The sequence below is a fragment of the Vicugna pacos genome, chromosome 22 (assembly GCF_048564905.1).
Source record: "Vicugna pacos chromosome 22, VicPac4, whole genome shotgun sequence".
Lineage (NCBI taxonomy): Eukaryota > Metazoa > Chordata > Mammalia > Artiodactyla > Camelidae > Vicugna > Vicugna pacos.
In genome coordinates, this window is record NC_133008.1 from 30283825 (window position 1) to 30306582 (window position 22758).

At 58.0% G+C, this 22758-nt stretch overlaps 2 protein-coding genes across 9 annotated transcripts in view; both read left to right on the forward strand.

Annotated features, from left to right (window-relative positions):
- ZFR2 (zinc finger RNA binding protein 2) overlaps positions 1 to 2824 on the forward strand; it is a 38704-nt gene extending 35880 nt beyond the window's left edge. For 3 of the 6 annotated variants that reach the window (XM_072947958.1, XM_072947962.1, XM_072947963.1), the window contains 3 exons: positions 677 to 788; positions 1501 to 1598; positions 2279 to 2634. In XM_072947958.1, coding sequence (XP_072804059.1) covers positions 677 to 788; positions 1501 to 1598; positions 2279 to 2485 — 417 coding nt within the window. In that variant the 3' untranslated portion in view covers positions 2486 to 2634. Of the gene's footprint in view, positions 1 to 676; positions 789 to 1500; positions 1599 to 2278 lie in introns of all 6 variants that reach the window. The other 3 variants (XM_072947960.1, XM_072947959.1, XM_072947961.1) reach the window with 3 other exon arrangements.
- A 12109-nt stretch (positions 2825 to 14933) lies between these two features.
- Positions 14934 to 22652, forward strand: MATK (megakaryocyte-associated tyrosine kinase). 3 transcript variants are annotated; one of them, XM_072947964.1, is made up of 13 exons: positions 14944 to 14980; positions 16875 to 16934; positions 17306 to 17419; positions 17531 to 17646; positions 17739 to 17958; positions 18502 to 18595; positions 20003 to 20068; positions 20795 to 20894; positions 20971 to 21055; positions 21275 to 21348; positions 21441 to 21636; positions 22018 to 22104; positions 22199 to 22652. In XM_072947964.1, exons 1-13 carry the CDS (start codon positions 14951 to 14953, stop codon positions 22436 to 22438), a joined length of 1482 nt encoding a protein of 493 aa, XP_072804065.1. In that variant the 5' UTR covers positions 14944 to 14950; the 3' UTR covers positions 22439 to 22652. The 3 variants fall into 3 exon arrangements, with proteins under 3 accessions (XP_072804067.1, XP_072804065.1, XP_072804066.1); XM_072947965.1 differs by lacking the exon at positions 14944 to 14980 and adding an exon at positions 15437 to 15648; XM_072947966.1 differs by lacking the exon at positions 22018 to 22104 and having other exon boundaries at positions 14934 to 14980.
- Positions 22653 to 22758: the final 106 nt, after the last annotated feature.

The following is a 22758-nucleotide window of genomic DNA, read 5'->3' on the forward strand; positions in this document are numbered from 1 at the left end:
TCTTGGACCCTTCCCGCCCTGACCCTCGCCACCCTTGGCTTTACTCATGGGGGCCATCTCCAAAATCAAGGGCTCCAGTGCCTGCCAAACCTCGGCTTCCTGCCCAGGGCCCAGGGAGGCCTCCACTCTCAGGACCGCCCCCTGTGGACAGCACAGTGGTCAGCCCTATGCTGAGTGACAGCGGGCTTCTCTCTGACGCTGGGGGGCCCTGTTCCCCACAGCCCATTTCTCTGTAAGGGTAGACAAACCCCCCATGACGGCTCACACGTCCAGCTCTGCCCTCAGAACCTGCAGGTAGGTGGCTTCTTGGAGGAGGAGACAGGCCTGAGTGAGTCCCTGAGTCCCCGTGACCCTCCTGACCCTCGCTAGCTGAACCTTCGGTCACAGAGAACAAGTTTCTTTTAACCTTGGTGATGCTAGATTGCAGTGTTACCATAGACGGGATTTTGCCGATGGGGAAACTGAGGTGAGAGAGTGAAGAAACCTGCTCGGGGCCACACCAGGAGGTGGCAAGGCCCAGTGACCACCCTTCCTGTAGGGGCCCCGGGTGGGTGGGCGAGGCTGGAAGAGCTGAGAGGGGCCTCCCTTCCGGTCCCCTGGAGAGCCCGGCCCAGCCGCAGGACTGCCTCTCCTCCAAGGCACGCACAGTTCTCCTTTTCTGTCCCCACCGGCCCAGGCCATGGAGCTGCTGGTGGAGAAGGCTCTGAGCAGCGCGATGGGGCCTCTGAGCCCTGGGGACGCCGTGAGACGGGTCTTGGAGTGCGTGGCCTCGGGGACGCTCCTGACAGGTCAGTCTGCGATGGCCATGGAGCCCAGAACCCTGGAGCACGTGGCAGAGACCAAGGGCCACCATGGGGGGTAGAGGCACCTCATCAGGACACTCTAGAACCTGGTCCAGCCGAGGCAGGACGGCAGAAGCAAACACGCACACACGTGTCACTTAGAAGGGAGCCATGCGGAGGCGTGGGTGGGCCAGGAAGGAGAGGTGGGTGCAGGCTGGAGGGGAGGGGTCCCCCGATGGCACGGCCACCCTTTCTGGGGAGCCGGGGACAGCCCAGGGGACATTTCTGAAGGAAACAACCGGGAGCTCCCTGATGGGCTGTGTACAAAGATGTTCACCACAGCGTCGTTCGCAGTAGCAGGGGTTGGGGGAGAGCGTGTGTGCTGCCCACAGGACATGCTAGATGCGAAATGCTTTCCAGTCATGGTAGCAGCATGGGATGGTAGTGTATGAAGTGACGAAGAGGATGACACACCGGCCCGCCGTGTGAGCCTCTTAGTGTAACTCACATTCGCACATGCATGCGCACAGGCGCGCGCGCACACACAGGCCGAGAGGAGCTCTGCTGAATGCGTGTGGGGACGCAGGGAGGACCGGCCCAGTGCGGCCCGTGGGCACGTGGGGTCCTGGTGCAGACCCCGCAGCGCTGCAGAGCCGCGGTTGCAGCCTTCACAAGGGTGCCCTCTCCTTCTTTGCTGCCCCCACATCCCCTGGCAAAGATGGGCCCGGGCTCCAGGATCCCTGCGAGAGAGACCAGATGGACGCCCTGGGGTCCATGACCCTCCAGGAGCGGGAGGACATCACAGCCAGTGCCCAGGTAGGAGGCCGGCCCACGAGGCTCCCCGACTCGGGCCAGCTCACCCGGCTGTAGGCTGCCCAGGTCCCAGCCCCCGTTTGCTTCTGCTCTGCGTCCCTGGGAAGCGGCTCCCCTTTCCCCCTTCCCTTCAGAGACAGGTGGCCTGTGGGTGAGAGGCCTGCTACCGGGGGCAGGGCCAGCCTGGCCCAGAACCAAAACTGCCCTTGTGCTGAGGTCCAGGCTTGGGGCCTCACGGCTGGGACTCTCGTGGGTCCCCTAGCCCCGCCCCATGGTCTGGAAACACCCAGTCAAGGCCTCCAGGCCTCAACAGCCTCCAGCACCCAGCAGAGCCCCCTCTGTGGTTTCCCTTTCATTTGCAAGTTTATTTATAAGAAAGACTCCTAGCAGTAAAAAAAAAACTACATTGGGCCTGACGTTGATGAATTACCTTTAATGGAAAGAGTCAGATTGCTCATGATCAGAGCCGAACGGGAGAGACAGGGGCTGGGGTCCCTGTAGCCAGGCGAGGAAGGACTGATTTTCCAAAGGGCTTCCAGGCAAAGTCCTCGCCCTCAGCTGGCCCAGGTGGCTCCCAGCACAGGTCCTCACGCCCAAGGGTGACTTAAGCTTGGACTCCCAGCTTGCCCCCAAGTCCGCAGAGGGTGCGGGCAGGAGGGTCCTGACCGGCTGTCTGCCCCCAGCACGCCCTGCGCATGTTGGCGTTCCGGCAGATCCACAAGATCCTGGGCATGGACCCTCTGCCGCCCCCCAAAAGCCGGCTGGGGGCGCGCTTCCGGAAGAGGCCGCGGGAGGCGGGCGAGGCCGAGGAGGGTGCCGGTCAGAGGAAGCGGGCCGGTGGGGTGGAGAGGGGCCCCTGTGAGCAGCCTCGCCTCCCCAGCGGAACCTGACGGGCCGCTAAGTGGCTGCTACGCCCCTGACATGGGACACTTGTGTTTTCCTTTCAGTAATGTTCCGTAGATTTCTTTTAAAACGCTTGTGCTTAAATCACTCGCGGAATCTCTTCATCCGGAGATTTGAGCTGCAGGGCAGCACCCCGCACCCCGAGGCCTGCCTTGGCCCTGGCTAGAAGGTGCAGCACAACTTTTAACCCTGGTACTCCCTGCTACCTTTAAACGCCCTGCGGCCTGCGGAGGGTGTGGGGTTTCTCCGTTGCTTCGTGTGGACACCCTAGCCATGTGTGGACTTGAAATCATTTTGGCGGGCCCGTCGGGGGCCCCACATCAGGAAACCAGGCCTCAGAAGGCAAGTCAGGAGGATCTGGGGTAGTGCCCAAGCCTGAGGGCTCCACACACCCCGCCCCAGCCTGGAGGTGGCCCCTGGCCAGGGTCTGCAGGGCCGAATCTGGGCTCGTCCCTCGGCCCCTGTGGGGAGGGCCACAGAGCCAGAGGGCGGTGAGGATGCGAGCTGGCTGCTCCCTCGAGCCCTGGGAACATCTGAGACCCCACGGTACTGCACCCCGTGCACCCCGCCTTCCGCCCCAGGAGGAGCCGCTCTGTGTGTCTCCCTCAGGGCTGCTTTGCCTTTATCTTTCTCCCGCTCTCCCTGTGGAGGTGCAGCCCAGTGGGCCTAGGGCTCAGCTCTTGGGGGGCAGGGCCTGGGGGGCACGCCTGGTGTGGGACACCAGGGGAGGACACCCCTGCCTGGCCCCCACCCTGATCTGTCCAAACCTCCCTCTTGGTGACGATTTCTCTTGGACCGCTGCCCAGTGGTGCTGAAGGAGAAAAGTCCGTCTTTGGGCCACCAGGATCTCTGGTTGCCTGATGGCTTCAAGTTCGTTCCTGTGTTTAAGGGACAGCCTGTGTGTGGCTTCACGTGTAATGTCTTCGTGGAGCTGCCTGGAAGTTTGGAGGGGAATAAACAAAATACGCTTCTCTCTTGGTGTGGACCTCACAGTCCTTCCTCGGGGTGTGGTGACCTTTCGGGGCTCCGGGCAGGGCCCTGACTCACCAGCACTTCTCCCCAAGGCCCCGAAGCTGTGAGTGCAGACTGGGAGGAAGTCCCAGCAGCCGGCACTGCCCAGGGCTGTGCCCCCAGGTGTGGGCCTGTCAGGCCGCCCCTCACTGAAGTCCCCTTGGGATGCAGGGAAGCCAGGCTCCGCAGACCCCTCACTCCCAGGGACGCAGCCCGAGAAGCACTCAGCTCTCACACCCCACAGCCACTCAAGGAACCTGCCCTGGCCTGGGCCAGGGGATGAACAGCCACTGGAGGGGGTCAGGATCTCAGAAGGCTTCCTGGAAGAGGGGACAGCCAAGCTGAGTTGAGGGGTGTGGCTCTCTGATTGCAGGCTCCCTACCAGGAGTTTCCCTGCAGTTTCCCCAAATCTTCATTGCAAACCTCTGGGGGTGGAGGGGGTTCCAGATAGGGGGTCTAGCTGGTCACAGATGAGCTTCTGATAGCTTTAAGCCCTGGGGCAGAGAGGGGAGGGGGCAGGCGAGGTTTTAGTGGCCACTCTAGGGGGAGTGGCACATGCCCATGGGCACAGACCAGGGCAGGGAGATGGCCAGGACCCACTTCTCAGAGCCGGGCCCTTGGAGCATTGGCACTGCCCATGCAGGCGAAGCTTAGGCTGGTTCCAGCAGGCACAGTATCTGCTGGAAACAGGAAGTGGCCGGCTGGTGCCTGACCACTGCGACCTCCCTGGGAGGGCAGGCCACTCTCCTCTGCTTCCCAGCCCCTTCCTGAGGGAGCAGCACCCCAACAACACCGGGGAGGTAGAGTGACCCTCAGCTGGTCCTGGCTGCAGCCACAGACCAAACGCAGGGGACATTCTCCACTGCATGCAGAGCAGCTTCATCCACACTCCGCCTCTCCCTCTGCATCTCGGTCAACAGCTCTGCCATTCGCCCAACTGCCCAGGCTGACCACCACCACCACCACCACCGGGGAGTCCTCCTGGGTTCCTTTGTGCTCGAGGCCAAGCCATCTGGAAGTCCTGTCCATCCCACTCCTGTGGCCCTCCACTCACAGCTCCCAACACTCAGCAGCTTCAACCCTCCAGCAGCTGGGGGCACAGGATAAAACTCAGGATTGCACTCTAGATAGAACCCCAAATCTGGACAAATCCCCTGTAAGAACCCAAGTTCCACTCTCTGCCTCAGTAGCTCCACTTCAGACCTTCTAGTCTCTGCTGCTCCTCAGAGAACCAGCCAAACTTGTTCCTGCCCTGGGCCTTTGCACATGCTGCCTACTAAGCTCTTCCCCTGACCTGTGTGGCCAGCAGATCCTCCCCTCCTTTGAGCCTCAGCTCTGGTGTCCACTTCTCAGAGAGGCCTCCTTGACCACCTCAACCTGTCGCATAACCTTTATGAAAATGATCATTGATAAAAATCATTTGCTATCTGCCTTTCCCCTGGGGCTGTGAATTGTCTGTAGGCAGGAAGTGTATCTACCTTATCACGGCACCCTCAGGTCTAGAGCGGACCAAGTACATAGTAGTTCAATAATATGTTAACGCTTGAAGCTGTGCTCTGACCCCCAAAAATGGGTCTCTCTGTTGGAGGAATTTGCCTCCTGTCAGTTGAGAAGACACCTTTTTTTCCATCTCACCCCGGGAGATCACTGTACCCGTTGGGGTGAGAGACTTTGCCTAAGGCAGTGGCAACAAGATGAAGGGAGGTGAGAACAGGTTTGCGTTCGGGGTGGCAGTCACAGCACCTTCGTGGGAGGCCCCTGTCCCACTGCCATGGACCTCCCTTACATCCCGGCAGTGGCAGCTCTGGGAAACCTTGCGATCCACCACTCACCATCCCATCGCTGCCTCCTTGGGAAGACAGATATGATCTTCCCCACCAGGTGGTTTAAAATCAATCCAGTTGACAGAGAGTTAAATCTGCCCCCCAGCAACCCCGAAACACTGAGTTTAGGCAACGCAACCACAGGATCAGTTGGTTAGTGATGTACTCAGTCCAGATGGAAGGACCGCCTGGGTGATGGAGCTCGCTGCAGGCCTGAAGAGTGTTCGCTTCTCACCTTTCCCCTCCAGCCCTCTTCCCACTGGGCAGAGGACCCCAGAGCACACTGGCGGCTGGCGGGGAGATGCGGGACCAGGCTCCTGAGAAGTCAGACCGCTGCCGTGAGAGAGGCAGCCCGAGACAGCAACGCGGGACCTCAGGCTGCAGGATGCTGGCAGGCCAGCCCAGTTGCTAGGAGACGGAGGTGAGTGTGGGAAGGATGACGCGGGCCGTGTGGGCAGGGCTGGAGCCAGACCTGGCAGGCAGTCCAGGGGAGATGAACATGGAAGGGCAGATCCCATCTGCAAAGTCACCAAGAGCACAGAAAGAGAGCTGAGAGAACATGCTGCCTCCCCTGTTCCAAATAAGTCGCACTCAGTCATAGCGGGAGAATCTCCAAGGCTCAGCCGGGCTGTGGCTTGTTTGGGGAAATGTTGGCTCCATCATCTCCCTGCTCCCCTGATAGTGTGGCTTCCAGAGCTGAGAAGATGTTTCAGGTAAGCACATTAGGGCTCTGCTGAGTGGGCAAGCAAGAGGACCCATGTTCTTCCTTAGGGTGGAGAAAGCATCCTGGGGTGGGGGCGGTGGGGGGGAAGTTTACATCTGCCCAAGTTCTGAAAAATAAAATGTACTGGGAAACAGATACCTGCACACCCATGGTCACAGCAGCACAAGTTACAGAAGCCAAAGAGTAGAAACACCCCATGTCCATTAACAGATGATGGATAAACAAATGTGGTCCACCTAGACTGTGGAATATTACTCGGCCTTAAAAAGGAAGGAGATTCTGACACCTGCTACAACATGGATGAACCTTGAGGACATGATGTTCAGTGAAATAAACCAGACACACAAGGACACATACTGTCTGATTCCACTCATAGGCGGTCCCTAGAGGAGTCAGATCCACAGAGACAGGAAGCAGACGGTGGGGCCGGGGCTGGGGGAGGGGCTGGGGAGTCAGTGTTTCATGGGGACAGAGTTTCAGTTTGGGAAGATGAGAAAGTTCTGGAGATGGTGGTGGGGATGTTTGCACAACAATGTGAATGTGCTTAATGCCACTGAGCTGTGCTCTTAAAAATGGTTAAGATAATAAATTTCATGTCTATTTTAACACAATAAAAAATTTATAATGCACTAGGTTTTTCCAATTACGAAAATCTTGAAAATTTCAGAAAAGTGTAAGAAGGGAAACAAAGTCACCCACTGTCAATGCTCTGTGTTTCCGTCCAGTTTTCTCATTTCCTGCCCTCTTGGTTATGGTTGGGCTGTTTATACAATTTTGATTCCTCCTTTTCTTCACTTGACATTATAACAACTTTGGTTTCCCAGTTGTGTTCTCAGTGTACTTAGAAATACTTTTCCTAGTTTAATTCTTCTGGAGACCTTTGGAGACAAATCTTTTATTATTATTATTGTGGTAAAATACACAATATAAAATTCATCACTTTATTTCAAAGTGTGTGACTCAGTGGTTTTTGGTATTTTCACAGCATTGTGTAATCATCATCACTATTTAATTCCAGAACATTCTGTCATCCCCAAAAGACTCCCCTCCCCATCCCCATGAGCAGCCACACCCATCCCTCTCCCCCAGCCCCTGACAGCCAGGAGCCCCCTCCCTGTGTCTGGGGACTGGCCTGTTCTGGACATCTCATGTCCATGGAGTCACACACTGTGTGTCCTTCTGTGTCTGCCTCTCTCACTGAGCATCGTGCTCTCAGGGTCCATCCACGTGGGAGTGGGTGTCAGTGCTTCATTCTTTTTTATGGATGATAACATTCCAGTGTGTGGATGGACTACATTTTACCCATTCACACTCATGAACCTTTTCTTTGTGTCATTTCCACTTTTTGGCTACTATGAAGAGATGTAAATTTTAATAGCTGTGTAATATTCCACCAGATGAATGTCCCCTGATTTGCTTAACTGTTGGACATTTAGATGGTTTTCAAATTATAAATTATCCCTCGGCAAACATGTCCCTGAACATTTGGGATCCTGTCCCTCCCACAGATGCCCGCAATCAAAGGGCATGAACGTTTCAAGGCGCTTGAAACTTCCGTGTACAGAACTGTGCTCCTTCAGAGTTTCGTGAGCTTCCCCCTCCCCCACCGTGAATGAAGGCACTCCATTCACTGCCCCCAAGTCAGGTGCCCTCTCATGCTCAAAAATGCTTTTCTGCACATACGTTTAGCAGTCAGGTTTCATTCTGCAACGTCCCATGTCCTCAGCCACCGTTCTTCCGTTTTCTCCTTCACTCACCATGTGTTGGTTGAGCAGCTGTTCTGTGCCGTGAGCTGTCCAGTCCGGGGGACTCCCTGTGTCTTCCACTGAGAAGGTTGAAGTGTATTCCGTATTCAGTCAGAATACACACTGCCTTCCTTGGGAGAACCCAGAGAGGAACTGGAGTTGTCACTTCGCGCAGTGAGGGTGACTCTGGCCCTTTACACATTAGCCGTGGGGTGTCACCTCCCTGAGTCTCTGTAAAGTTGGATTAAAACCCAGAGCACCAATCTTGCAGAGTTGTGGGGAGAATTCAGCAATAAATGTCATTTTTTAAATGCTTGCTGCCCAGAAAGATTCAGCCTCAGGGACGCAGACACGGTGGAGGGCAGGGGTGAGGGTGAAAACTGGTGATTCAGATGGAAGCCGCATGCGGAACAGTGACACTGGCCCCCAGGCCGTGAGAAAAGCCCTACAGATGCCGCTGATGTCCGGTGACTCCCCGACAGAGCCAGCCCCCCCCACAGTCCCTCCACAGTGAAGCCACCTCCTGAAGAGGAGCTTCTGGTCAGCTCTGTAGCCCTCCCCTCATAGTGTTAGCCAGTGAAGAGACAAACCCAAACAGAGGGGGGAAAATAACATGGAGGAATGAGACAATGAGAACAGAAGAAAGCAGTTCTAGAAAAACCCTTATGTTTATAAACGTTATCCTCAGAGAGCTGATAGAAGATACAGTAGCCAGGAAGTGAGTTTAAGCTTGCCGTTTGAAAAGGAGTGTTCGAAGAACCAGAAAGAGCCCTTGGAAATGAAAAACCTGATAGTCGAAATTCAAATGGCAACAGAAGGGTTGGAAGAAAAGAATATGAGAAGACCACAAAAAGGAAAAGAAATTGTAGAGAAAATTAGGTCAATCCAGGAAGCCCAATATATGACAAAGAGGGAGTCCACAGAGAGAGAGCAGAGAAGTCCAAGTGGAAGAAATCACTGGTGACTGACATCAGGCAGGAGAGCTTGCCAGGACTGGGGGACGCGACAGGACCCGCTGCATGTCCAGCGTCACAGCTGAACACAGACCACACCAAGCCACGCTGTGCTCATGCAGGGTGTGGAGGGTAAGGAGAAGGCTCTACAAGCTCCCAGAGAGCAAGGGAGAAGGGGGGAGAAACACATGATAAGCAGAGGACGAGGAAACAGGACAGTTCAGATGGTGCCACCGCCCCGGCCTGGAAGCTGGAAGACGAGAGGCAAGGGGAATTATCCACCGCCCAGAGCGCTGTCCTCAGCCAAACCACCAATCCCACAAGACAGCGTAAGGAAAACGCTTTTTATGGAAACACCTAGGGAGCGCACATCCCCCAAACAAGGGCACAAACCAGTAAACAGGGAGACCTGGACCCAAGAAGCCAGAGCTACATCCCAGGAACCCTAGATGCTGAAGAAGAGAGGGCCCCAAGCCACGGCTGGGCAGCAGCTGGCCCTGAGTGGGGACATTAGTTTCCACCTGAGGGGCTGAGAGAGGGAGGGAGTCACAGTCACACAAAACAAAGGCAATCACTAACTCCAGGAAAATCAAAAGAATAAGTCCTAGAAAATAAAAGTGTTCCCTGGTGTACTTTGCTCTACTGTGAATACTGCTTACATACAGTGACATAAGCACTGACTATTCATTTCACCAAAAATTGTGATAGCACTTTCAGAAGAGCAGTATGCCTAATATAGCTAAGTCTGTGCTTCCAGGCCTAGGAAATCAATGGGCGACATTTGGCTGATAAATCCAGAGATGTGTTATTTGGAAAGGTGGACGCAAACACCGGAGAAACAGCCAGTGGAAACAGCAGCGGCAGCCCTTGGGGAGGGAGACACACAGTGCTTTGTTTAAAAGTCTTTTGAAGCTTTGCACAGTCTTAAGCACACAGCCTAACACTCTGCAAACATTGCTACTATTAATTTTGACAGGAAGAAAACACACATACCCTCGAGGGGCTCATCACTGAGTCGGGGAGCTTTATAGAGTTTGGAGAGCACTTGAGAGCTTGCTGTGTGCCATGAATAGAGACACATCTAATGTGATAGATGGAGAAGTGCACTTCCAAGATCAAATAGATTAGAAAATGCGCCTACTTACAAGAAAATAAAGACTGAGAGAGACCCAAGGTCAGCAAGTTGCAGCCCTCTCACTCAGCATCCAATGCACCGTCTGATTTTATGCCTCTCGCGAGCTAAAAATGGCTCTTTACATTTTTAAATGGCCAGGAGGGGAAAGAGTCACAAATTGCATGACATGTGAATAGCACAAGAAGCAGAAATCTCAGCATCCATAAGTAACGTTGTACTGGAACACCGCCATGCCTCTTCTCTTTCCCTTATGTTCTCTCTCGATGGCGGCCTCGGCAGGGTTCAGCAGCCAAGGCAGAGATCGCATGGGCCTTCACAGAAAGCTTGCTGACTCCCAAGTCAGACAAAGAGGGTGTGGGGCTGGGGAACAGGGAGGGTCAAGGTGAGACCCTGGGGTGGGGGCACAGGGGCAGGTCTTCGCACAGACACGGCTTGCCGCCCGGTACCTTGTGGGTCACCCACTCTTCCTCTGACTTCATCCTTTCATGCGATTCTGTGTCCATGTGTTCTGGGAGGGCCTGCCATGTGCCAGGCTCCGGAGATAAATAACTGCACAAGCCAGAGCCAGCCCCTGCCCTCGCGCACAGAGCTCACGCTCTGTCGAGGGGAGCGAGGAGAGTCAGAGGCAACTGACAAGAGTAAGACCGGGTAACAGGCAGCGATTCGGCTTAGACGATGGGTGGCCACTCTGGGCGGTCAGGAAAGGTCTCTTGGAGGAGGTAGAAATGCTAGAAAGGAGCCTGCCTTGCAAAGAGCTGGAGGGGGAGCACATACTAGGTGGAGGGGACAGCGCATGCAAAAGCCCTGAGGCTGGACAACGTCTAGGGCAGTTGAGGAACAGGAGAGAGGTGGGAGCAAAGAGGTGACAGCCTCAAACCACCAAGCCACAGTGGAGCTTGGGCTTCCCAAGCACAGCGGGCACCATGGAAGGTTTTAAGCCAGGAAGTGACCCAGACTCAGGTTACACATGTTGAACCCACGAGTGTAGCTGGGAAATTAGGTGCCCAGGTCCACCTTTGGTACAAGGAAGATGGGACAAGGGACGTGGGGGAAGAGCAGGCAGCCTCGCCCATCAGAGGCAGAGCCGCCCGAGGCTTACCCTCGGCACCCAAAGCAGGTCACCTGAGACGCCCTTCACTGAACACGTCAAGAATGGCCCAGCAGACTGCGCTCTGGTTGCAAAGCATTTTTCCTCGAAAGAGGGGAGCATTCCTACGCTGAGTCCCCAGGTCCCCTGGCAGGGAGAGAAAGCTAAATTTAAAGGTGTGCTAACTGGGGCAGTCTGATCAGGCCGCGTGCTGCAGCCCTGGACCCGCTGGGGCCCCGGCAGCTCTGACATCCCCACAGCTGGCGGCCGCTGCCCTGCCTCACCTGCCCTCCAGACCCAGGCAGCTGCTGGGGCGCATTCCCCTTGGGGTCTCACACGCCCGCACCTTGCTGGGCGCCGGTGTGTGTGCACTGCAGCCCAATGGGCCTGGGCCCAGAGCCCCGCCCACCACTTCCTGTGTCCCAGGGCTGGCCTCGGCACCCTCTGAGCTTTCTCGTCTACTAAATGGGTCCAGTGAGAGTGGTCCCCTCACAAGTGACAGGCACTGCTCATAACCTCTCCCCTCCCCGAAATTCACTGGCTCAAAAAGTATGTTCGGAGCACCTACTATGTGCCAGGTACTGAGGCCACAGCTGTGAAAGGCACCATCCAATCTCCCTGCCCTCGGGGGGGCTGACGTTCTAGAGAGGACACAGCCAGTAAACAAGACAGAGTGAAAGACATGTTCTATCTGACTGGGGTCGTTCTGCAGAGCTTCAAGGCAAGGGGACGTGAAGTGCCCCCGGGCGGAAATACTCTGCGCTGGGGAGGTGTCCAGCAGGAGGCCCAGGACTGCAAAAGCCCTGAGGTGGGGGCGCGCCTGGGAGCTTTGAGGAAGGAGGCCAGTGCTCCTGCCTCCCCCCTTCCTTTGGCCCCTGGAGTAAAGACTATACTTCCGAGCTTCCCCTGCTCCCGGGTTTGGCCGTGTAGCTAAATTCCACCCAACAAGATAAAGTGAAGTTGTCCCGTGCATCTTCTAGGAAGAGCCCTCAAAGGGAAGAGGTGCACCTTTCTCTGAAACTTCCTGCTTCCTGTTGGCTGGAATGCAGATGGGATGGCTGGAGCCTGAGCAGACATTTTAGATCCAGAGGTGGAAATTCAAGTGCTGAGAAAGGCAGAGCCACAAGACAGCAGGAGCCTAGGTCCCTGTCACAGCCCAGGATTGCCTCCCTCACAGGAGATTAATTCCGAAGTCAAACCTCTAGCACTTGGGGTCTTCCACCCCGTGTAACCAACCCTAATCCCAACTGATGTGCTACATAAAACGCCTGTTATGCGACCCTCCTTGTTCATGCCTACTATGATCGCCTCCCTATTAGTAAGGAGAATAAGAAATATGCCCCACCTTTGAGAAGTTCGCACCCCCCCCAGGGGAGTCCGCCAGCCTGCGTCTCAGCCCTGGCCAGCTGTGTGACCTAGGGCAAGCAGCCTCGCCTCTCTGGGTCTCAGCTGTTCCGATTCCACCACGAGAGGATAGGCCCCAACAATCTCCAGGAGTCTGGAGAAAGGAAGGTTATTGCAACAGTGAAAATAGGAGAAAGGTGAGGAAGAGTGAGATCTGGAGGGGCAAAAGAAAGGCCTTCAGGAGCGGGGCGGGCGGGTCTGTCAGGGCTCCTCTGCTGCAAGCGACGGAAGCCAGCACCACCTGACCTGGAGGGCAGAAGGCGGACTTATCCGCTCGTGGAAGGGGACACCCCGCAGTTCCCTCTTCCTGGCTGGCTTTAGGGCAACTGAACCTGACTCACCAGTTCCACATCCCAGAGCCCGTTCATTTCAGCCCCCAGCTCCTGGTCCCACGTTCAGTGTTAGGAATCCTTTTGCTTGCAAGTGAAATCCCTTCCTGGTGCAACCAAAAAGCGAAGACCAGCTTCCAACACCAGACAGAGCACGGACTCCAGGCATGGCTGGACCCAAGGATCCGAATTCCTCCTGAGGAGTTCAGTTTCTCTCTCTCTGTTTCTCACCTCTGCTTTGTCTGGGCGGGCTCCTTCTCAGGCAGGTTGATGGGCTCAGTCACCAAGGCCAGGTCCACGCCCATCATACAGCGAGAGGAGAGAGCTAGTGCCTCCACTGAGATGTCACTTCAGGGCAAAGAAGAGGGTCTTACTCTGAGAAGGGTGGGGGCATCCGAGAAGGCTTCATCAAAATGGCGTGACTTGGAGATACCAGCTGGACGGGGGGGAAGGACATTCCAGGCAGAGGGGACAGCCAGGGCAACAAACAGCCCTGCCTGCCAGACTGAATGTCTTAGGCTCTGTCCTGGGGACAGTGGGGAGCTATGGACAGGTATAGAGCTGGGGAGGACCACAATCACATTTTCATCCCTTGTTGGTGCAGTGGAAAGTGCATGACAGCTGGAGGAAAACTAGAAGCAGGCCGGAGTCGGGAAGGGGGCTTCTGTGTCACCAGCCTGCACCACAGGGCTTGTGGGGGAGGAGGGTGGGGGAGGGCAGAGAACTTCTGGAATCAAGTCGACAGGACTGAAATGTGGAGGGCAAGGAGCCCAGGACCGGGGAAGTCTGGGAGTCCAGTCTCGTGGTGTGGCTACCAGTGGGCTTCAGGCTGGCAGAAGGCAGGGGGCAGGAGAAAATGGTATTGCCAACTCTGGGGACTGGTAGAGCCATCGAGTCTTTGTGATTCAGTTTGGCTGATTCTTGGATGCTTCTAGGGATGGGGAGCTCACCCCTTCTGTAGCTCTGACCTAAATAAACTATGGACTCAAATCTATCCCCCTAGAGTGGGACACAGCTTCGTGCCCCGTGCCCTCACCGTGGGGGCCTCCCTGCCCCAGGCCAGCCCTTGATTAGGGCACCTGATGCTGCCTCCTTAAGTCTGTCCTTCTCCAGTCCCAACAGGGAAGGGCCCCCCAGAGTGTGGGACAAAGACCCCTGGGGGTCCTGGGGAGGATGTAGATGTTACTCAGACACCAAGTATCACGGATCCACAGAGAGGAAAGCAGGCTCCTTCCCACCCTCCTCCTGTCTCTCTGGCTGAGAGTCTTCATGAGGGGCCAGGGCATTTGAGCGGCTTAAGCACAGGCGTGTGGCTTTGCTGAGCAGCGTGTGCAGGCCTCCATCATGGCTGGTGTGACCCTAATGACGCTGCTGGGTTTCCGCTGTGGCTACTTTGGCGCTGTGTTTCTATTTTGAGCAAGTGATGATGGTTTGCCATATATGGTTGACCCCCAGTGACCCAGCTGAATACTGGCTCCAGAGGCCCCAGTCCCTAGCCCGTGGCTGGGAAGTGGAGGGCGGGGGCTCGCCCTGGGATGATCCTGCAGCCAGGTCCATGGGCACAGGGAGCCTGATGAGCAGGAACCCCCTCTGCAAACACTGCCAGTATTAGCAACTTACACGCCGCCACAAGTCCTCTCCCGCTCCCTCCTCCTGCCAGCTTCCTTTGCTAGGCATAACCCGTTGCCGGTTGGAGGGTCCCCTTCTCGAATGTTTGCCTTGGACTTACTGTCTCCTGTGTAATGTGAAAGGGATTGTGCAGTTTGTATTGGGCCACGTCCTGATAGTGGTGGTGGTTTTTGAGAACCGAAGATTTTAGCATTTTAATACATAGCCTCGCTTTTGTTTCATAATATTCCACAATATGGAATATCTGTAATTCTTGTAACTGAGCCTTCTCAGAAATATGGGACTTTTTCCCCCCACATGACACCTTAGAGGCACAGGCACTTCACCTTGTGAGGTAACAGAAAATTAAGCTCTGAGCATCTTGGTTCATCACTCTCCTAAGATCAGCCTCATCCTTGTCCAAGCAGACTCAGCCATTACAAGGAATTGTAACAGGGCTCACAGAGTGACCACTGGCAGCCAGGACCTGGGGGACCATCAAATGCTCATCAAACTGTCCTCTGAGCTGGAAGCTGGGGCTGCCGGGCCCTACAGAAGAGGAAACCGAGGCTGGGAGGTGGGCAGCACTTGCCAGTGGTGCAGCTGGGTTGGCCCCACAGTTACCCTCCAAGGATGTCTGCTCTGCCAGGAGGATTCCTCCAGGTGATTTTTTTTTCTGTGGCCTCAGTTTTCCCTTGATGTTGATGATGATGATAATGATACGCATAGCAGATGACATTTTGAGCACTTTTCTTTGCGCCAGACACTAACATCCCACTACAGGTACCAGGTACTGAAATGAACCCCTCCTTGGCATTAGAGGTTACTGAAGACTTTGAAATTGCAGTCAGAAAGGTCCACGGTGTCATCTGGGCTCTGTGGCTTGCTTACCTCCCCGGACTGGTAGCTCACTCTTCTTCCCCTCCCTGGGCGCGCGTGCGCGCGACCCTAGTTCCAAGCTCCATGGCGTGGGTTCCCGCGATGCGCGGGGGCGAGCGCCCCGCGGCGCCAGGCCAGGGAGAGGCGTGGAGCCCAATAAAGCCGCCGGGCTGCGCGGGAGGCGCCGGGGCCCCGGAGGCGGGGCGGGGAGGGGCCGGCGGCGGCGCGCGAGCCGACCGCAGTGCGGCCGGCGCTAGGACCCGCAGGGGCCTCCCAGGCTGCCGCCCCTCCCGCTACCCCCGATCCCAGCCCTCCTTCCTCCCCCAAAATGAGGAAACGGAGCAACTTGCTCCAAGTTGTGCAGCCGGGGCCGCCTTGGGGTGCGCAGGCGGCGCGCGGGGGCCCTCCTGGGGGCGGGTGCGGGGTGCGGCCCAGGGGCGCCCCCTGAACAGGTGAGCGGGGCGGCGGGGATTGAGGGAGAGACCATGGGACAGTGGGGATACCCAGAGAGCTCGCGGGTTGGGGGCACCCGGCGAGCGCAGGAGGGGCAGGTGTGCACGCGAGCGTGTGCGTCTGGAGCGCGCGGCGGGTACGCGCCTGGGGCTGGGGGTGGTTAGATGCGATCAGGCGTGGGCTGGGGTGGTATTATTTTTGGTGCGGGTGTGAGCATCTCCAAGCCCCCAGGTGTGTGTATCCGCGCGTCCACGTGGAGGGATGTGCGCGTGTCTCCGAGCTGCGTGTGCGCGGCCCTGCGTACAGCTCTGCGTGCCCCGGTGGCCCAGCCTCTGGCGCCCAGGTGTTCAAGTGTGGGTTTGTGTGTGTGGTGGGGGGAGGGCGGGTACACACATTTCGGAATGTCTGAGCATTTTTGTGTGTTCACACGTGTAGACGCGTGTACACACCTGTCTCTAGGTGAACCTGCCTTTGCTTGCATACCCACCTGCTTGTGGGTACCTGTGTCCACCTGTGTGTTTGTGTGTGCTCATGTGTACATGGATCAGTATATGTGTGAGTACATGTAGGGGTTTACAGGGGCACATACTGGAGGGGCAGAGATTCACCCACCCCAATCCACCACCCAGCGCCCACCGCCCCACTTGGCAGGGTCCATGGGGGAGGCAGAGGGCAGAAAAGCCTCCCCTCTAGCAGCAGTGAGGGACTTTGTGTGTCTGTCCCTGGCCGGGGTGGGAGGATCAGAGAGGCTTAGCTGGCAGCCAGAGGAGCGCAGCACTGCTGCACTGCCCCAGCCCCCGCCCCCTCCAGGGTCAGAGATTCTCGGGAATGACCTTGAATCATCCTCTATTTCCTTTCCCTGCCCCTGCCTACTCACCAAAAAGAGGAAGGACCAGGCTCCATTAGGTGGCACCAAGTTTCCCACACACTGTGGGCTGCTGGGGCCTGAGCCAGCCCCTGGCCACTGGCTCTGTGCCTGTCTTGTGCCTCAGTTTCCCTTTAGGGATGATGGTGGGGCCAGGCTCCATCCTAAGGAACTCACCTGGGGAAAGGCCACCTCCCAAAAGGGGCTCGAGGAACCAGCACCTTGGCCCCCTTACAACCCTGGGTAGGCTGGCTGGCTGTCACCTCCACCTGGCCTGGGCTGAAAGTGTTAGTAATGGCCCCTGGGACCCCAGCCTGGCTTGAATCTGGGCTCTCCAGCTGCTCTCTGCCCCCTCCCCAGGGGAGCCCTCGCTTCCTCCACGCCTGGCACCCCCCACCCATCTCAGCCAGGATGCCAACGGTGAGTACCCCCAACCTGGGTGCCTGTGTTCGGGCCCTTCCTCTACTCAGTCGTGGGATCTCAGCTCCATAGCCCGGGGAGGCGGGGGCGCTCTCTGACCCGTGTCTCTTAGGCGGCATCTGCCCAGGCTTCCTCTGGTCACTCGGAGTTGCTTTTCCTTCACCTTTCCTCCTGACTGTCTGCCCCAGGCCCTACCTCTGTCTGCGACTCTGATATTTCCTCAGCTGGCTGCTCCCTTGCCCTCTCTCTTTCTGTGTTCTGTTCTCAGTCTCTGTCTCAATCCAGTCTTTTTCTCTCCTCTGGGTCTCTCTCCACCCCCCACCCCGTGTCTCCCTCATGTCCCCTTTCTCCCTCTCTGCACCCCCCTCAAGAGGCGCTGGGCCCCGGGCACCCAATGCATCACCAAATGTGAGCACACTCGCCCCAAGCCCGGGGAGCTGGCCTTCCGCAAGGGCGACGTGGTCACCATCCTGGAGGCCTGCGAGGTGAGCAGTGGCAGGGGGGATTGGGTGTGCTTGGGGACCACGGTGCGGGATGGCGGGGGTCTACCAGGACACCCCACACACACACACCGACTGCCGGCTATCTCCCTTCAGAACAAGAGCTGGTACCGCGCCAAGCACCACGCCAGCGGCCAGGAGGGGCTGCTGGCGGCCAGCGCGCTGCGGGAGCGGGAGGCCCTTTCTGCTGACCCGAAGCTCAGCCTCATGCCGTGAGTCGCGGGGAAGGGCCCCGGCCCTGGGGTGGGGTCAGCACGGCCGGGCCAGCCCAGCCCAGCCCAGCCCACCCTCCTGCTGGCCGCAGGTGGTTCCATGGGAAGATCTCCGGCCAGGAGGCTGTGCAGCAACTGCAGCCACCAGAAGACGGGCTGTTCCTGGTGCGAGAGTCCGCGCGGCACCCAGGCGACTACGTGCTCTGCGTGAGCTTCGGCCGTGATGTCATCCACTACCGTGTGCTGCACCGGGATGGCCACCTGACCATCGATGAGGCGGTCTGCTTCTGCAACCTCATGGATATGGTGGAGGTACGCACACCACAGGCCCAGGACCCCAGAGCCCATGCCCACCAGTGCATAGATGGTGGGACGCCAGCTTCTGCCCCTATCCCTACAGCTGGGTGGATGTGGGGCCCCAGAGCCGCATGCCCCGCAATGCGGAGGAGGGGCTGGTCTCCATGGACCACCCACCCTACAGGTGGTCTGAATACTCTGGGTCCCACCTCCATGGACTGGGGTGACTCCTCTGGGGACTCCCAGGAACCTCCAATCCCAAGACACACCCCCATCCTCCTGTTTCCTCCTGGTCTGCATCCTTTTCTGTTCCCATGGAAACCAGCCCAATGAGTCCTATGGGAACCAAACCCCCCTCCTCCTCCTCAACTTCCAGCCACCCCACCCAAAGAATCCCCTGGGAAGGGGCTGGGATGCAGGGGTTCCCCACACTCAGGGGCCAGCTGGTCTCTGCCCCCTTTGTGGGGGTCCATGTGAGTGAGTATGTCCCTTTGTCTGTCTGGTCTCTGGGCTGATCTCTGCCCCTCACAGCTGCCTCTACCCTGCCCCACCCTGCAGCATTACAGCAAGGACAAGGGGGCCATCTGCACGAAGCTGGTGAAACCCAAGAGGAAGCAGGGCACCAAGTCAGCAGAGGAGGAGCTGGCCAAGGGTAGGGGCCCCGCCCTTCCCACCCATGTTGGCTGGGCACACGGCCAAGGCCTCACCACCGGAGCAGGTTGCTGTGCCTGGCTCTGCAGGCAGAAGACCTGGGCTGCCCTTAGGTCGGGCAGGCATGCCCACCCACACTGATCAGCACAGTATTGACCTGGTTCCCCCGTGTCCCCATCAATCATCCACCCTGTCACCTGAGCCAGAAACCTGCGCCAAACCTTGACCCTCCCCTCCCTCCCACAGCCCCTCCATGGCCAAGCTCTAACACCAGTTAAATCTGGCCCCTCCCTGCCTGGCTGCCCCTGCCCTGACCCAACCGCAGACCTTCTCATCAGACCACCTCCTTCCTGAGCAGGGAGTCTCCTTTCCTCCCAAACCCTGTGGTCTCAGAGGCAATTTTCTACTGTGAAAATCCGCCCACATCACTCCCCTGCTTAAAAGAGGGAGGCCAGGCACCTCCACTGCCTTCCAGAACCTTCCCTTGGGCTGAGCTATTCTTCCTGCTTCATCTAAAAGGTCCTTCCTATATTCACAAGCCGCACCATGCCTCACCGGGTTATGTGACTCCTTGTTTCTTCCCATGCCTCTGTACTGTTGTGTGTTCTGTTCCCCTCACCTAAAATGCCTGTCCAGCCCTTGAGTAGCGAAATCCTCAATACTCAGGCAAATGCACCCTTCCGTGGCCACCCCTTTCGAACTTGGTGATCATGGCGGTCTCCTTGGAAGCATCCTGGGGTTGGCACCCAGGCGGAGGCTGGCCTCACCATGCCTGATCGTACCCCAAGTGCTCATGATTTGGAGAGGGGCTTTGTGGAGGAAGAGGAGGCGGCCTGCAGAACCCGCTGGAGGACAGAGGAGGGGGAACACAGGCGTGCTTGAGAGAAAGATCAGGGAGGCTGGAGCGCAGATGAGGACTTAAGAGTGCTAAAAGTTTCTGGAAGTTTCTGGAACCTTTACCAGTCTCTGAACCTGTTATACTTTCGGTCTGTGTGTGTCCCTGGGTGACAAGAGGTAAAGGAAGGAAATAGCACAGTGGTAGCCCGAGTGCTTAGCATGCACGAAGTCCTGGGTTCAATCCCCAGTACCTCCGCTAAAAAAATGAATAAATAAGTAAACCTCATTACCACCCCAAACAACAACAGAAAGGGCTGTAAAGGGAAGAGCCTGTGGGGTCCTTGGAAGGACATGGCCTCAGGAAGAAGAGAGAAGGGCAGTCCTGAATGCTGGGCTCTCTTGCTTTCAGTACCAGGAGGGCAGTGCCTCATGTGTGTCCTAGGGCCACTGCTGGGAACAGCAGCCACCCGACTGTGTGCTGTGGGAGACCCAGCCTGGTCTCCCGCCAGGCGGAGCGGCGTGGGAGGGGCTGGGGGAGCCTGGCACTCCTCTGACCTGTCTTCCCCCACAGCCGGCTGGTTACTAAACCTGCAGCATTTGACACTGGGAGCACAGATCGGAGAGGGAGAGTTTGGAGGTGAGTGAGGGCATGCCGGGGTGCTGAAGGGCCGTGGGGGAGCGTTGAGTGTTTGGAGGCACAGAGGTGAATTCATGTCCACGCCGTGCGGCTGAGGACCTCAAGGGCTCCTCTCTCTGTGAACGGAGGTTCAGGACAGCCGGGCGAGGAGGAGTTACCGTGGTTGGGCTCTTGCACATGCTGGTCCGTCTGTTTGGGATGTCACTGCCTGGAGTTGTTATTCTGGAAGGCCCCGGGGCTTAGATCAGGGGTCACACGACTACGCCGTACAGGGCTGGAGTGCACATATTTTTGGCTCTGCGGGGCAGATGGTCTATGACATCTGCTCAGCTCTGCTGATGTGGCAGAAAGCCGCCACGGGAAACGAGCAGGCATGACCGTGTGCCAATAAAACTTTATTTGTGGACACTGAGATGGAATTTCGTGTGATTCTCATGCCATGAAATATTCTTTTGATTTTTTCCAACCACTTAAAAGTGTAAAAATCATTCTGTGCTTGCGGGCCTTTGGGAAAACCAGGAGGGGACAGGCCTGGGCTCGAGGGCGGCAGTCGGCAGACCCCTGGCTTGGGTGATTCTCTTAGCTCAGGGGTCTGGAGCCTGCGGGGTGAGGCGGTTTCTGGGCCTGGGGACCCGCAGCTGCGTTTGTGGGGGTCCATGTGAGTGAGTATGTCCCTGTGTCTGTCCGGTCTCTGGGGTCCTGATCTCTGCCCCTGCCTGCCCCCAGCCGTCCTGCAGGGCGAGTACCTGGGACAGAAGGTGGCCGTGAAGAACATCAAGTGCGACGTGACGGCCCAGGCCTTCCTGGACGAGACGGCGGTCATGACGTGAGTCCCGGGTGAGGGGAGGGCCACCCGGGGCGGGGGTCCCAGCCCGCCCTCACCCCGTGCCTGCCCGCCCCAGGAAGGTGCAGCATAAGAACCTGGTGCGTCTGCTCGGTGTGATCCTGCACCAGGGGCTCTACATCGTCATGGAGCACGTGAGCAAGGTGGGGGCGGGGCCGGGGCGCGGCCCAAGGTGGGGGCGGAGCCGAGGTGGGCGTGGCATGGAGCACGTGAGCAGGGTGGGGGCGGGCCCGGGGCGCGGCCCAAGGTGGGGGCGGAGCCGAGGTGGGCGTGGCATGGAGCACGTGAGCAAGGTGGGGGCGGGGCGGGAGGCGGCCCAGCGGCCTCGAGCACCCCCTAACCCCGCCGGTGTTCCCCCACAGGGTAACCTGGTGAACTTCCTACGGACGCGGGGCCGGGCCCTCGTAAACACCCCGCAGCTCCTGCAGTTTTCCCTGTGAGTGGGGCTCCCAGGGGGCGGGAAAACCCAGGCACGGAGCAGGGAGGAGTCTGTGGCCCAGGCACCCGAGCCCCGTGCCCCCTCCCCAGGCACGTGGCCGAGGGCATGGAATACTTGGAGAGCAAGAAGCTGGTGCACCGAGACCTGGCCGCCCGGAACATCCTTGTGTCCGAGGACCTGGTGGCCAAGGTCAGCGACTTCGGCCTGGCCAAAGCCGAGAGGAAGGGACTGGACTCCAGCCGGCTGCCAGTCAAGTGGACGGCACCCGAGGCTCTCAAACACGGGGTGAGCCCTCCTTACCCACCAGGGCCCTTGGAACCTAGCTCCACTGTGTGACCCTGGGCCGGTCTCTTGACCTCTCTAAACTCCCACGGGAAGTTGCTCCACTTCCCAGTCAGCCCTTGGCCCGTGTTTGTTCCTTTTAGCCCCTGTCTGGGCCTTGGTCTCCTCATTTCTGAAACAGCCTTGGGCTCAGCACTGACAGCAAGAATAACCTCGTTCTTGCTCTGAGGCTGAGTTTGGGGTGGGCGGGTAGATCTGGGGGCAGGAGTCTACTGGGAGGAGACCAGAGGGTGAAGGTCAACCCAGGGAGACTTCCTGGAGGAAGCAGGGCTGGAGCAGAAGCCCTGAGGGCGTCCCTCCTCAACCTGATCTCGGGCCCCACAGAAGTTCTCCAGCAAGTCAGATGTCTGGAGTTTTGGGGTGCTGCTGTGGGAGGTCTTCTCATACGGCCGGGCTCCATACCCCAAGATGGTGAGCAGGGTCCAGGGGGAGGGCTGGGTCCTGTGCAGGTCTAGAGGTTGTGACCCTGACCCCCAGCCCACACCAGCATGCCCTTTGCCCACAGTCGCTGAAGGAGGTGTCAGAGGCCGTGGAGAAGGGGTATCGCATGGAGCCCCCCGAGGGCTGCCCAGGCCCCATCCATGCCCTCATGAGCAGCTGCTGGGAGGCTGAGCCGGCTCGCCGACCACCCTTCCGCAAACTGGCCGAGAAACTGGCCCGGGAGCTGCGCAGCGCAGGTGCATCGGCCCCCACTGGGGGGCAGGACGTGGACAGCTCCACCTCGCCCCACAGCCAGGAGCCGTGACCCTGCCCGCGGGGCCTCAAGCCCCAGAGGACGAAAGAGTAGGGGGTACAGGGTGGGGACATGGTCCAGGCTTGAAGAGGAGCAGGGCCAGCGAGCTGCCCACCCGGCTAGCATCGTAGGGGCAGGCCCATGTGGGGGGCTGCGGGCCGCCCATGGGCACCACAGCTCCGGGGAGGCGAAGAATTAGCACCTGGATAAAGACTGGTACCAGAGACTGGGTGTCTGTCTCTCTCTGCTGCCCCTTGTGTCCCCCCGGGGCACCCACATCACTCAGTCGGGGTGGGGATCTGCCTGTCCAGGTGTCTCTCCCCTGAGGGGTT

Bases quoted from the DNA above. Each gene is read 5' to 3' on its own strand.
- MATK (XM_072947964.1), top strand. From the start codon at position 14,951: ATGTCTGCTCTGCCAGGAGGATTCCTCCAG. The intron at 20,895-20,970 runs GTGAGTCCCGGG...TGCCCGCCCCAG, and splicing joins GACGAGACGGCGGTCATGAC to GAAGGTGCAGCATAAGAACC. The intron at 21,349-21,440 runs GTGAGTGGGGCT...CCCCCTCCCCAG, and splicing joins CAGCTCCTGCAGTTTTCCCT to GCACGTGGCCGAGGGCATGG.